This window comes from Trichosurus vulpecula, chromosome 4 (assembly GCF_011100635.1).
Source record: "Trichosurus vulpecula isolate mTriVul1 chromosome 4, mTriVul1.pri, whole genome shotgun sequence".
Lineage (NCBI taxonomy): Eukaryota > Metazoa > Chordata > Mammalia > Diprotodontia > Phalangeridae > Trichosurus > Trichosurus vulpecula.
The window spans coordinates 9120082-9135557 of NC_050576.1; the positions used below are offsets into that span (position 1 = coordinate 9120082).

Here is a 15476-nt window from a genome sequence, read left to right on the forward strand (position 1 = left end):
AGGGCTGGCGACCTCCGTCCCACCCCTCAATCCTGTATTGTAACAAAATGTCTATGGAGGCATGGCAAGGGAAGCCATCACTGAGGCAGGCTCCTGGCAGGTGCTGAGAGGTAAAAGGGCTTCCAACCACGAAGGCATACAGAGCCCCAGCCCACACCCAGCCATTTCTGAGGGGGCTCCCGGAGGCAGTGGCTCACGGGCTCCAAGTGGCAGTTTGCCAGGATGCAGCGACAACCAGAGAGGCCTACTGGGAGCAGAGGGACAAGCGTCAGAACAGAATCTGAAGCACATCCCTTGGTGGCGGCAGGAGCCTGGCCCAGGGATTCGCACGTGCCAAGGACATTGTGAGGAACCAAAATGGACAGGGAGTGGAGGGGCGAGACAGGCCCTAGGGAGAGCTGAGGAACTAGAAGGACGCCCTTGAAACAAACAGCATCATGTCAAGCAGAGGGGCAGATTCCAGATCAAGAGGCAGAGTTCTATCTTAGACACACGGGATTTGTGATGCCACCATTTTACAGATAAAAAAAACTAAGGCCCAATGAGGTCAAAAGAACAGACTGCTTGATCCTTGGGTCGAGGACGCACCCAGCCACAGAGATGGAAAGGATGAGCAGCTCGACACGTAGAGGCCCAGGCAGAGGGAGGGAAGCCCAGGAGCAAAGGGCAGTCCTTCAGGCCCACTGCCGCAGAGGTCAAGGATGGAGACATGGTCACTTCACGGGACAAATGAGAGGAGGGCAAGGCCAGGACACTCGCAAAAACTAGTCCGATTCCCATATGCTGTTCCTTACACGATACTAGTTCAGCCATAAATGCTGAAGCCATCACATTACATGGGAGAGGTTGTCAACACTGTTCAACTCACCGGCTAGTGCTCCGTGACCGCCGCGCTGTGCTGTAGCTTTTGGGTGGCGTTTTAGAACGCTTCTTTTCTTTTTCTTCTTTCTTTTTGTCTCTAAAATGTGAATAAAAGACTAATTAAAAGAATTTCCATCAATCTCATGTGCACATGCCTCTTAATGCAGGTCAAAGAGAAACAAAAAATCCCTAACGTTGTCTTTAAGGGGGATATAAGCAGGCAACAACAACTTGGGGGAGGTTTCTTAAAAATGTTTTCTCATTGCATTCCATCAAAATGGTGGAAGTGTTTATTTCCACAGCAAAATTCCCTCCCCCCACCCAAGGATGATCTAAAAACTTTTGTAAGCAGAACATTTAGAGCAAACACTGTACGCTGGGTATGCATACACCTGGAGAATAATGCTTCCAACTCTGCACATGTCAAACGTGCTACATCAGGGAAGCCAGCAGCTGTCACCCTCTTGTCTAACTTCACCACTCAGGACCAAACCCCTAGCTGTGATTCTTCAGTCCAACCTTTATGAAGCAGCCATGAGGTGCAGAGCATGCTAAGGCTTCCAAGTCAGCTCTCTGACAGCTCCTTATCAATTTCCATTCCAATTAATTATAATTATATAATAATTATATAATTCCAATTATAAATCGGATCTCCCACCAATGAACAACCACAACCATGCCTGGTGCCTTTCAGAAAGCCTGAGGACGGCTCAGACAACATTGTTCCTAAGGAGAATTGAGTGGATCAGGAAGAACCAGACGAATCCTTGTGCCTGCCTCCATTCTTTTATGCTACCAAAGGGGAGGGCTGGCTCACTCCTCAACATGCCCTGTTAAGCTCAGAAAGATGGAATGGCTGGAAGAGTGGAGAGTGTACAAAGAGTGCTGAGGGGGTGACAGAGAGATAAAGAAAACGGCCTTCCTCTCATTAAGAGAACCCCAGGTGCCTTTACCCAGGAGGCTTCCAGTCTGGCCTCATCCCCACTAGTCTGTGCAGTCATGGGGCAGGTGCATTTGCTAGCAGCCCTCTCTTCTATTATCAGGGAAGAGCTCAGACACTGAGAGCTCCAGGTGTGTGCGCCATACCTGGTTTTGGATGTGCTCCTGGATCTTCGGCCCCGCTCTCTAGAATGAGATCTTCTCCGCCGCGGACTTTTGGATCGTCGCCTACTTCTTGACTTAGAATGTGACCTCCTTCTGGACCTGCTCCTTGATCGTCTAATAGGAAATAAGCTACAAGGTTACTATGGGTCCAAGAAATTACACTCGGGGTTTAAAATGAGTAATCATTAAAGTGCCAACATAAAAATGAAAAAATATAAATTTTATAAAGTACTTAGTAATAGATAAAATGAGAGCTGTTAGGCCAGAAAAGTCTACCTTCCTAAAATGAGGACACTCCAATCACCTCAGCTAAGGATTCAGCTCCATACCTGGCTAGACACTGAACACAGACATCAGAGTCATCTTTACAGAAAGGGTCAGGGGGCATTCTGGTTCCACCCATAATACAACAGGAACATTCTTTACAAAACCCCCCTCGGGAAGCAGTATCTTCTGTTCGAGGATATATCTGAGGCACTGTCAAGACAACTTTTCCCTTGTAACATCCCCTGAACTATACATTTCTCTGCACCCCAGAGCTTGGCCCGCAGGCAGCCTGTCCCTTCATCTGGTCTATGTATGGAGGGCATGGTCTCCAGTCCTCACATGGAAGCCCTAGCTTGTCCGTGTCCCTCCCAAAATGTGGTGGGCAGAACAGAGCTCAATGTTCTAGTTCATGACTGGTGCTGCTTAGTAAAAGAGCCTACGAGCTATTTTGACTGTGGTACAAAGTGGGCTCAGACTGGCCTTGGTTTTTTAACTCAACCGTTATTTTAACCACGATATTCCCACTTAATGTTTATATTGGTGGACTCTTTCATGTTTGAAAGAAAGTCATTATCAGATTTAGCATGGCAAAATTCTAGGATCTATTACTAAAGAAATAGTTTGCAAATATCTGAGGAAGCAGGTAATTATACAGATAACAACACTTTATCAATAAAAGGTCGTAGCAAACCAACCTTTGTTTAATGATCAGGTCACTAAAATGGTAAATGAAGGGAATCCTATGGATTGTTGATTCCTATACAAAGAGAGTGTGGGGAACTATCTGAAAGCAGAGTGGTCATTAACTGTTCATTGTCCACTTACAAGGTGCCTGACCTAAGTCTAGAAGGAAACCAGGGATTCCAAAAAGGAGGTGAAGGGGCAATGCACTCCAGGGCTGGCTGTTTGGGGGGCCAGGTGGGGAGGAGAGAAGAACAGCACAGTGACAAATGGTACAAATGAAAACAAAAGATCAATTGTCACATATCCTGGTAGGAAGATAAAGTGCATGGTGAAGAGTCAATTGTAACAAGAGTAGAAAAGCAAAGGCAAGACTGGGGAGAATTTTAAATGCCAAAGAAAAGTCTAAATTTTAATCTGGAGGTAATAGGAAGAAGGGTGTGGTGTAGGGTTTACAATTAGACTGGTGCTTTAGGAAAATCACTTTGATGGTAGAGGATAGAATGGAGTGGGGAGGGAGACCACACAAGAGGCTCCTACAAAGTAGCACACAGATGAAGCTGATAAGGAAGGGGCAGCTATCTGGTTCAATGGATAGATCACTAGGCCTGGAATCAGGAAATCTGAGTTCAAATCTGGCCTTAAGTCACTTACTGGCTATGTGACTCTGGTTAAGTCACTTAACCTCTGTTTGCCTTAATCCACCGGATAAGGAAATGGCAAACCACTCTAGTACCTTTACCAAGAAAACTCCATGGGGAGTGTGGTCCACACGGTCACTAAGAGTCCAGCACGACTGAACAATGAATGTGATTAAAGGCTTCAACTCAAACAATAGCTTTTTAAGCAGAAAGGAGACAGTACAAAAATATTGCAAACATTTGTCAATGAAATGGTATGTGCGACAACAGTGATGGGGGGAAGGGTGACACCCAAGCTGCAAACCTCAATAATACCAGTGTCTTTGCCAACAAAAAGGGAAGGACTAGAGGTAAATGAGTTTTGTTTCAAATATACTATGTTTAAGATGCTTATGGCACTTCAAGAGATGAGGGGACTAGATTTAATATTGCTTTCCTGCTCTTAAGAAACAGACTATCATCTACAGACTGTATAATCAGTCCCTGGTCTCCGTTACTTTTCTGTTCAAAAACTACAAATGCGCAGCAAGGCCCAGAAAGCGGCATGACCCATGAAAGAACACTGACAACTCAGTTATGAATGGGAAATAGTACTCTAACCTATGCCTGGAGGACGAAGGAGTCCTCCTCCTCCTGGAACGTGACCTGGATCTTGAATGCCTCCGTTTTTCTTCTTTCTTATCTGGAAATAAAGGGGAAAAAACAAATTCCTGGGTTTACAAGTATGTTGGACAGCATCACGACCTATCTTAGGAGCTCTTTGGAGACACGGCTAAAATCGCAATTTTCTTACTCTAACTTCTCCATCTCCCCTCTCACTGGCGCTTAGAATTTCCCTCAGACAGTTCTCATGTTCATGAAGTAACTCTTAGAATTCAGTTTTCTTAAGCAGAATCTATTTCTCTTCATAAAAGAGAATTCTGGTAATAAGCACCAAGCTCACTTTATGAGACTGGCTTGTTCAAGGGACAAATTCTACTACCCATCAAACTCACTAATTTTGAGGTCTTCTCCTCTTTTACAATGCTCACCACCTGAAAACTAAGACCATCTTTCTTTTACATCCTTTCCTATAGGAAGGGATCCCTCATAGGGGTTGAGAAAGACTTTTCATGCTCAAAGAAGCCTCCCCATCTCCATCTCCTTCTCATTTCTAATCCCAAAAGGCTTCCATGGGCTCCCTCTCTTTAGCATCTATGGTGGTCGAATTTTAATTCAATCCAAGAAATAGCTATGAGGCACCTAATATGTATGAGACCTTAAAACATATTTTCAAGGAGCTCATACTCACGTGAGAACCCTGATGTTGGAGCTGGAAGGCCTAGACTGGGATTCCAGAGACACATCCCTTCTAGGGGTCTGTTTTATCATTAAAATGAGAGGAACCCACAAAAAAACTCTAAGGATCCTTCCAAATTTTTTTTTTACTGTCCCAGCTCTCTGTGTGAAATGTGGCTCTGCTACCCCAAGGAGTTTCTATCTATGGGCTCTGCCAAGTGTTTTCCTTTCCAGGCTTTGCTTATATGTCAACAATTTTTACTGATCTTCTCAGTTCGTGGTTGTGCGCCAGAGATGGAGAAGCGTGAGGAGCGCCTCCTTTTCTTGGATTGAATCAGGATTTACCTGGCTCGATCGCAGCGGAGATCAGTGACTGCGCTTCTCTCACTCTTTTCATGGCCTCCTCTATCTCTTTACTGGAGGTATCTGACTTCAGACTTGGAGAAACAAGGCCTGCGGCTACGTGGTTCAACCTGAAATCAAGCCAAGAGGTCAGTCAGTCCGGGACGATCATCCACAAGTTCAGAGCCGTTCTCTTAGACAGTGGTGCGCAGTCTGATCAAGAGCAGAGCTGAAGCGCGCGAGGCAACAGCAACGCCTCTGTGGACATCCCACAGGACTGGGGGACGGCCTCTTCCTTCACACTCAGCAAAGCAGGAGAGTGGCGGGGCAGGCCTTGCCTCACCCAGGAATCCCAGACGCCTCTTTAAGGCTGCACTCCCTTGGGACTTCTCTGACTCCCCTGTCCATCATGACACCCCCTTCCCTTCAAGCTTCCTTTTGTGTGCTGGCTTCCCCATTAGACTGTAAGTTCCTCGAGGGCAGGGACATTGCTCTTGTGTGTGTCGGTGTGTGCACTTGTAAGCCCAGAGCTCTATTTAGCACAGTGCCTGGCACATAACAGGCACTTAATAAAATTCCCTTATTAATACAGATGTGTCAGTTAATATGTTTTGAAAACTAGATTCGAATCTCAACTTTCTGGATCCTGACTCCAAGGCTAGCCAGTGCTCTTCCTAAGGTCACACTGCCCCTCAGTTAATACACATTTAATGGCATTAGATAGTAAAACAGATGTTTCTGAGGCTTAAAAAACCTTTGGAAATAAGCTCTTAGCACCCATTTCACAAATGGGCCACAGTACAATTACATAAATTGATGCATATGATTCAGAGATCCAAAAGTCTCAGCTACTCTTCTACTTAACTATTATGTCATGAAACCTTATGTGACATTTCACACTGCAAGAATTTGTACTCAGATATTTCCAGAAGTCAAAGTAAATGCCAACCCAACTGCCCCAGCATAAGCTCAACCTTATCTGCATTCTTGAAGGCCAAGCCACCAAACTAAAGGACTATCCCTGACCCTGAAGTACTTTGAGGGTCAACAGGGATGATTAAATAACTCTATTTTGTCTATTTGAGGGATAATTTGATTACCAGGTGACTGGGCGAAACTTATGCAACCATAAGACACACAGATAGTTGACATGTGAGAATTCATACAGGTAAAATTAGGAAATCTCTTTGGAAATGTTCCAAGTTCAGGTAAAAATAAATGTATCAGCCAATTAACTTGCTACATAAATTATCCCTAAACATTCATATTACTCATTTGTATGAAAGAAAACTTACTTAGGATCCACTGTACTCATTAGCTTCAGTAGTTGATCTGCTGCAAGAGACTATAGAAAGACAAAAGGACATTTAACAAAGAAAATGTACTATCTGATCAACATCTGTACATTTATCCCTACTTTACAATCCCATGGGAGTCAGTGGATATCAAATGGCCACCACAGCACCTCCCCCACTGTCATGGCTGTCCTCTAAGGGGTGGTGAGGATAGAACAAAAGACAGAATTTTATACATTTTAAAATTCCAAAGTTCATTAGCTAATGTTACATGAAGTAGTAATTCCATGACAGAAATGGTCCTGTAAAATAATTGCTAGACCAAATTATCTGCATCCCCTCCATTCCAAACAGTCTTGGAGAGCAATATGTGAAAAGAGGAAAGAATGTACCCAGACTGACTGATATGCATAACATACATAAGCCACTCTTCACAACAGTAAATGTGTATGCAGATTTCTGTGACTAGCTAAAGCTGCTGACATAAAGGCTATGTGTCCAAATCGATACACAACTGGCACCGATATCCCCAAATGCCACTCGGGCCTCATATCAAGTTTACATGAAGAAAATAATTATCCCTACACCAAGAGGACAAGACATGATTATGATTCTTTAAACAACAATCACCACAGGCACAGAAATGTAGCCTTCACGAATGGAGGATGATAAATCAGGACAAAGAAAAAGTAAAGAAGGAAACTCTACCTGAGAGTTCAAGTTTGCTCCAGGAAGCCCGAGAGCAGCAAGGGCAGGGTCCAGAGCAGGGGCCCCCAGAGCAGCCAGAGGAACAGCACCGATCTGTGGAGGAGGAAAAGAAGGTGTCTAGAGACTTCAACACACACAAGCAAACGTGCAAACAGACAACTCCCGGTACCACAAGTGTGTCAGCTAGCCAGTTACAGCGAGGTGAACAATCGAGTACAAATGTTTACCCCAAACCACGGGTCTCAAATCCATTACTGGAGGATATCTGCATCCGATGTTAAAATTATGCAGCAGAAAATGAGGATAAACACTAATCAAGAAGTCCCTTCATTTACCTAATGCACGTGGTTTCTATCTAGTTACCAAGAGGTTCACACTCAAGCTGATTTTTCCACAAGCCTCTTACATTCTCTTGACCTCAGCTCTTCTGAGTGGATGTCTCAGGACCCAAGCCAGCTCAAAAATTTCAGTTTTTGTAAAGCAAGTGTTTTGTTATTTTTATTGCGGATTTAATTGGATCTTTTTTCTCAACTCAGAGTCCTACCAAGAATACTTACTGTAACTACCAAGCATCCTTTGAAGAAAAACAAAACAAAACCCAAATCCTAGGACCAACCAAAAGGTCAAAATGCTTGGACCAGTATAAGATTGGTGTGTCCTGTGTTCTCTCCCCACAACCAAAGTAAACACAACTCTCTTTATAAGGAGACTTCAACAGCAGTTATTTTCTGAGGTTTGCTACAGCATAACCCAAAGATTATAAAACAAGTTTTGATGCCTCTTGTCATTTATTCAACTCCACCCTCCCTTGAGAAAAGAAAATCAATTGGCTAACAATATCAGACAGTCAAAATGGTATCATAGAGAGCTGGCTTCAAGTCCGCTTCTGACAAACATAAGGCTGCGGAACATACATACACAGACATAACAACTTTCGACACATTGGGAGAGCACAGCCCCACTATCGTGGCCAGCGATAGCCTTCTGCAAAGGAACCATTGGGTTAACATTTGCCAAGGGCGGCAGGTCACTCTGGAGCAGGGCTACCTGCCTTGGCAGAGAGCATTTTCTCACCTTGAATTCCCTACACCACTGAAATCACACATAATTAATAACTATACGGTATTATGTCATTACTTCCCTTGCCTCTCAGAATCAAGGCATTTTATTATGTTTTCTGGGACTTAAAAACAGCTTTCTGTGCTACTACAATGACCTTTTTATTTTCACTATCAGTTTAGTTTCATTCATCAACAGCCAAGTAAGTCCCATGACCTCACCTCTAATCGTCCCCCACCGACCCTACATAGCAGCGTCCTTCTTTAGCTTCGTAGCTATACTCAGAGGTCCAGCGCCTTTCAGTAATCTTTACATTGTTATGGTTACAATTATCTTCTGGGTTCTTCCTTTCTTTTTTTTTAATCAATTCAAATTCAATTTTATTTTTTCTATCAACCCAATTTGCCTTCCTCTATAACTCCCCCACCTCAATTGAAAAAAGAAACAACTCCTCCTTGTAACAAATATGAATAAATGGACAAAACAAATTCTCCCACTGGTCATGTTGTGTGTGTGTATATAATCTCGCACCAAGTCCTATCCTCGCTCTTCATCTGGAGTGGCAGATTCTGTTTATTTCACTACATTAGTCTCTATAAATCCCCGGGATGTTCCCTCTTCCCCCCACCCCCAAATTCCTTTTTGTGATTTCCTTCTACCCAACAACATTCCACTCATTACCTTTCTTACCAATTTGTTCATCCATGTCCCCAATTCAGTGGCAATTCACTTTGCTTCAATTTAATGCGACCATGAAAGTTACAGAGTTCATTTTATTTTCCTGACTTCCTTGGGGTCTATTGTGGGCTCACTAGGTCAACCAGAAATAGGCACAAACATCAAACCACTTCTTGGTTCCAACTTCCCCTGCACTTTTTTTTCCCCTCTTCTAAAACAACGAATGGTGTGATGGCAAAGCCTTCGTTGTTTTAGTAAGCACTGCTCTCCCTCATTTGTACAATTTTCTCATTGGGTTGCTCATAGTTTAAATTCTTCTTTAAAGAATGGAAATGGTTCTGTGGTTTGTGCTGATGAGCTTTATACTTTGCAGACGGAATGGAACTCTAATTTCACTGGTTTAGAGAACTTCCAGGCGAGGAAACTTCTCTAGGTCAGCACTTTCTCTGACATGTAAAAAGCTTAGAGAGAGCTGCCTGGGGCAGGCAGACAGTTCAAGTAACTGGTTCAGGTCAGTCTGTGTCAGTGGTAACAACCAAGTCTTCCTGGCTTTGCGATCCACTCTAATTCTGGTATTTGATGGAAATATTCTGTCTTTGATTTTAGATTTATAAAAACTCTAGTTTTAGGTAGTAAAAATGGTCTTATTTGAACCTGTTTGATCTTTCTATCCTTTGTTAAGAATTCTATGACTAGTCAACAAACAGTTGTGTGAAAAGTACCTCAATTCTCCACATGACCTTGTAAATTAATGTCACATCCCCATTATGAACCTCTTATACCATAAGAGTTAAGGCTGTTGAATTTCTAATTCCTAATTTCTACCAATCTGCACCATTCTTCAACCCCCACACAAGGACTTCCTTTATTTCTTGGGCTTAGCAAACATCAGTTTGTTTCTTGCTTGTCCACTCTGTCATCACTGTACATTTTAAAAACCAGGATCAAACCATTTCAACACCTGCTGTTTTAAAATCTAGTTTAAAGTATGGCAATGCCACAACTCTCTCAATTATCTGCTTTCCCATTTCCCTTGAGATTCTAGACCACTCATCGTCCAAGTGGATTTTGTCTAGTTCTAAAGAACTTCTCAGAGAACTGTCCCAAACCCCTAAATCAATAAGCAGATTCAGGTAGTTCTGTGAATGCTCCCACAATGAGCAATGAAACTTCACAGTTATCAAAGTCTCCTTTTTTCTTTCTATAAAGTGTTTCAGAGTTGTAGTTATAGAAGCCATGCATATGTCCTGGCAGGTTAATTTTCAGATACTTTCAGTTTTCTGTAATTATCCAGAATATAGTCTTATTGTTTGTTAATTCTAGACACAGAAATGCTGGTGTTTTTCCTGGACTGATTTTATATTCTGCTAACTTCACCCAAGTTTTCAACTTTAGTTTAGTTTATTCACTGATTCTCTGGGGTTGTATAACGTATTCCATTATGCCAGCCGTAAATGGAAAACTCTAACTACTTATAAGTGCTATATCAAACAGTGGTTTGAGAAGAAGAAAATTATGACTTCTAAAACAGGTATACAGAATTTCTTTTAAGTCTATGCAGCACAGCACTGACATTACTGTATCATGTCATATAGTTAAGAACCCCAGAGTCCTCAGGCTTATGAGTTACAGGCCACAGGATTGCAATTCCTTATTGGAAATTCAATCAAATTATTACCATAATCAATTTTAATTCACCCAAGCATGAGACCTGGCGGCTGCCACTTTTGTAGCAATAAGCACAGCCTAAGTTATATGTGCTAGCTAATTTCAGTGAGTACCTTGATTTCAGGGGTGGAAGAGGCTGCAAAAATAATCATACCATGTAGAAAGCACTGGAAGTGAATGAATCACTCCTAACTCTCACTACCCATGCTGCCATGAGGCCATGTCTTAAAAACCCTTCACCAGTGTCCTTCACACATTCACATTTTCTCAGAATTGAGGAGGAACAATACCTGGGTAAGGGGGTTGGGGGTTGGCAGAAGTCCACCACCAGGCAGAAGACCTGCCACTGCATTAGCTGGTGCCAACAGAGACAGAGCCTTAGTCTCATCAGGAATAACTCCTGCAGAGAGATAGCCATGCATTAGAATACATTCTTTTTCAAGACAGAAAACACACAAAAACACCCAGAAAATGTCTCCCTGATACACCACCTGAGTTTGTTGAAAGTACTTATGTTGGCTAAAATATAAAGCTTGAATTCTATTAATATTTATCACTAATTTTATGTCAGAATGAAACTTCAATGTGTGAAAAATTGACTTCCTTTTTCTCTACAAATGGTTAAGTTTCTAGAGTAAAAAAAAATAGCACAATACACACTACTTTTTTGTTAACACTGCCAAGATGTCATCACCTGTACTCGATTTTTAAGTCATGAACCAAAGGTAAGCAAGCACAGTCGGCTGTCCAGGGTGTGCTCTCAACTTTCAAAAGCTGTTTTATGAACACGACTCGTGTCGGCTGCTTCACTATAAAGCACACAGAAAAATCAAGATACACAAGACAAAAAAGGGTGATTTAGGGGTTAATAATATGGCACAGTTCACTATGATCTTTTTTACACCTACCATACAAATTTTGTAAAAATTAAAGAGAAGAAAGGTATGTAAGGAAATTTTCTGTTGAATCAAGCGTAGGGCTTTTGCTGACTCAAAGTGAATCTGAATGGCTCTGCAGATCTCTGAATCTTCACTGGGTGCGTGAAGGGTATAGACTTTGGCACATTCCTTACCTGCGTAGTGAAATGCTTTATGTTCCCATATGTGCCACGCTAACTGTACCAAAAAATGCTGCTACATATTGCCAGTTAAAAAGCAAACTTTGGCCCAAACTCTTGAAGCCACAAAAGACAAGTATGTCCATTTTAAATGCCTAGTCTATGTATTCAGCATAAATATTAATAAGGGTCCTACAATAAGACACATACTCATGTAGACAATTTTAATCCTATCCAACAGCAAAAGCCCTATACAGATAGATGGATTAATCTGTTAATGTGCCCAAGCCCCCAAAATGAGAGTTCAATAATACAATTTAACTACATATTTGCAAATACCAGTAGTATTTCTGTAATACATATTAAGAAACTGCATCTCATCATAAAACATACAATATGTACAGGGCACTTAAGAGAAACTGGATAAGCTGCAGAAGAAAACTGTTGGGTGGTATTTTCAGCAGGGCCTGGTATATAGTTCAGGCTGAACCAGGGAAAAGAACTGTAAAACACAACAACAAAAAAGAAAAACCACTGTTAAATAAAGGTAATGGTTCCTTCCACCTATACTGAGAGTGCCGATAATATAAACAAATGTATAATACACAGCACTGTTATCTTGTTTGTGTCAGAGCTGTCATCAATTTAGATACCAAGAGTTATGGAGGGGGGGAGAAGATCATTTGGATATTGGGCACTAATTAATGCATAAAATATATTAACATACCTACAGAGATTAAGGGATAATTTTGCATGCAAAATTATGTCTCAGAAAGAGGATATATAAAATATCAACATCTCTATCTCAAATTAGTGCAATTGCGACATTTCCGGAAATCTAAATCCTCTTGAACTTATTTGTGAGACACCTAATAGAAGATCTGCATCCATTAAAAAAAATCATGCATCCGATCCTCTGATTTAAAAAAAAAACTATTTAAAAATAAAACTACAATTTGAAAATAGCAATGAGGCCCCTCACCAGTTAATTTTCATGCGTCAAGTTTTTTTTTTACTGCTGCTTTGATAGAACCATGAAATACTGCATGAATGTGTAGAAATGAAAGAAAAAGAAACAGACAAAAGAAACAAACATTAACCAAGGAACCTAAATAATCCCCAAATCCATTCATATTATGAGTCCCTTCCAAATCTGACTGTATCACAACGTTATCGATTTAAGGCTATGCCTTCCCATAGACTCTGGGTGCACAATTCTAACACATTGAGCAAGAGCCAACACCAAAGGGTAAGAGCTAAAAATGGAGTGGAAGTGTGAGAGAGGGAAGGAGTATTTGTGCAGTGAGATACCTGGTGCCAGGCAACATTAATACCGCACATCGAAAGAGATATACACCAAGAATAGGTTTTTGAAATGAAAAAACATCCATAATCCAATAGACTAAAAAAAATTCACTTTCAAAAACTCATCTAAAAAAGTGACAATGTTTCTTTTTAAACTGTATATGAAAAGCTGCCATTTTATGATATGCTCTATTTTATTAAGCACTGGAAAAACCTGATAGAAGGCTTATCCAACAAAAGATTCCTTTTTCTAGAAAAGCCTCACTCAAATGTCCTTACAAATTATTTGAGGAGCATTTGCCCCAAAGACCTGCACCAAGACCCATCAATCGGGCGCACGTTCTGGATTTCTTTGGGTGCCAGGTTTCTTCTCTAACAGGGACAACGACAAAAAGGAAATGGCTTAACCAACACATACTACCTGGGGAAGCTTGTTCAGAGCCAAGCTCTTACTCTTTAGCACTGAGATGGATATACTATTACAGCATGCCTTCACCAGGAGCAGAAAATCAAAGGGATTTCTTCGAAAAACAAAATCAATCTCCAGGTTTTCTGGACGAGGCATGGTGCAAATTTTCAGGTTGATACCAAGAGATACAAGGTATTTTCCTTTTGGAAAAGATAGTTTCAAGAAGCTAGTTGCCCTGACCAGTTCATGAAAGAAAAAAATGGCAGAATTTAAAATGCCTGGCCGATAAATGCAGCGATTATACATATTCACCTAAATTCCAGTAATTCCCCTATATTTCAATGATCTTTCTTAACCATTTGCTACATTTATAGAGAAATGTACATATGGACTAAAGTCTGCCTTAAGTTTCATAAAGTGGCTGTAAAAGTGCTGTCTTGTCCCACTGTTAAGATCCACCCACCCCACTTTTGTCCTGTCCAATTACTTTAACAGCCTAAAATGTAAAAAGAGAGAAAATGTGGTTAACATTTGGTGACACCAGGAAAACACCTGGGGGGCTTGAGCGGGGCTTGCTGGCCTTTAGTTATTGTCTAGAATCCCCTGTAGCGGCAGAGGACCCACTGTTTTTCAGTCATCTGGAAGGGCTTTGCATTTGCCTTCTCCACTACAAAAATCACACACACAAATAACAGAGAGAAGAGTTTATTATTTAGTGAAATTCTATAAAGTATAGCAAGGCTGAACAAGAAAACTTGGAATAAAATAAAATGCCCAGTGCCCTTCTGGCACCTAACCTAAAGGAATTTTTGGCTTTTCACACAAACCACAATCATTCAACCCTTGGTATACTGGAATCTACAATTTGGTAAATTTAGTTTGAAATACCAGTGAAAGGAGATAATGACTACTGTTCTCATGTGTTATTACAGTGGAATTCCAAGTCATGCATTTTTTAAAGGCATCTAGATAAAGGTACGTATCAGACTACTGATTTTTAAGGGTAGGGGAAGGGGGTTAAAACTCTAATACCAATTAAGATAATCACTTACTAAATGTCTTTTAGGAATTGAAGTCAAGGACAGTTATTTTTTATTTTTACTAGTTAAAAAAGAGCTAAACTAAAAAAATTGGAACTGATTCTAATTTTCAGAATTAAGAGTGACTCAAAATTGGCCATAACGAAAGTAAAAACTATGGACCGCAGTATACCAAGGGTCTCCAAATGTTAATTGCTTAGGTTTTTAACATGCTACTATTACTCACTCTACAAAACTAGACTGAGGTAGACGGTCATCGAGAGGATGGCCACATAGGCAGTGAAACAAAGCACAAACCTTCTGCATAGGGAACGACTATCAAAGCTCTGTCAACGAATACAGTGTTTGTCAGATGCTGCGCCACAACTGCTGAGTCTGGATCATGGAACTTTACAAAACAGACACGTGAGGATACTGGCAAAGGCGAGTCACTAAGAGAAAAAAGAGGGACAATGGAGAAAAGAGATTAGCCACCACAGTACTATATCATTACAAAAAATAAAAATAGCCATTGGGGGCTGGAAGCCAAAAGTTTCCAAATAGTGCTCATCATCTAAGAAAGTCTAAATCTTCCAAACTCTACTATGTATTTATTGACATTTTAGTTGTTTAATATGCATCAATAACCAATATAAGATAGCATAAACAAGTGTCAAATGAAATGCCCAATTTTCAATGCTCCAAATAGCTGGGATAGGTTTGTTCCAGGCAGTAAATGAACATTCCAAGAAAACTGAGAGAATTCATTCCCTTGGCCTGAACCCTCTAGGCTTCACATACCTCCCCCGCCCCCCATATTCTCCCGTATAAAATCTTGACCACAATGATAACGACAAAAGAAATTTATAATCAAACATAAACTCAAAGAGCAAATGTCACAGAGGTTTCTGGGGAAGGTGGAGATGTTGGACAAGTGAAAAGCTTTACTTATCAATCTGATCTTGGTAAACTTCAGAAAGGGCAGTTGCTTTTCCTCAGTGAGCTCCTTCAAATTTAGAGAGGGTACTCACCAGCTTTACTTTTGACTTTCAAGCCAACAGAGCACAAAAGCCTCAACTGATTCCATTTGATCAAATTTATACT

General features: G+C 41.1%; 1 protein-coding gene across 9 annotated transcripts in view; it reads right to left on the minus strand.

Annotated features, from left to right (window-relative positions):
• Window positions 1–15476, minus strand: part of SRSF11 (serine and arginine rich splicing factor 11) — a 38670-nt gene that overhangs the window by 4799 nt on the left and 18395 nt on the right. For 5 of the 9 annotated variants that reach the window (XM_036753954.1, XM_036753950.1, XM_036753951.1 and 2 more), the window contains 8 exons: window positions 14691–14824; window positions 10873–10982; window positions 7178–7270; window positions 6470–6519; window positions 5178–5305; window positions 4155–4236; window positions 1948–2079; window positions 869–958 (listed from right to left, as the gene is read on the minus strand). In XM_036753954.1, coding sequence (XP_036609849.1) covers window positions 869–958; window positions 1948–2079; window positions 4155–4236; window positions 5178–5305; window positions 6470–6519; window positions 7178–7270; window positions 10873–10982; window positions 14691–14824 — 819 coding nt within the window. Of the gene's footprint in view, window positions 1–868; window positions 959–1947; window positions 2080–4154; window positions 4237–5177; window positions 5306–6469; window positions 6520–7177; window positions 7271–10872; window positions 10983–11276; window positions 14825–15476 lie in introns of those variants that run through there. The other 4 variants (XM_036753958.1, XM_036753956.1, XM_036753957.1 and 1 more) reach the window with 4 other exon arrangements.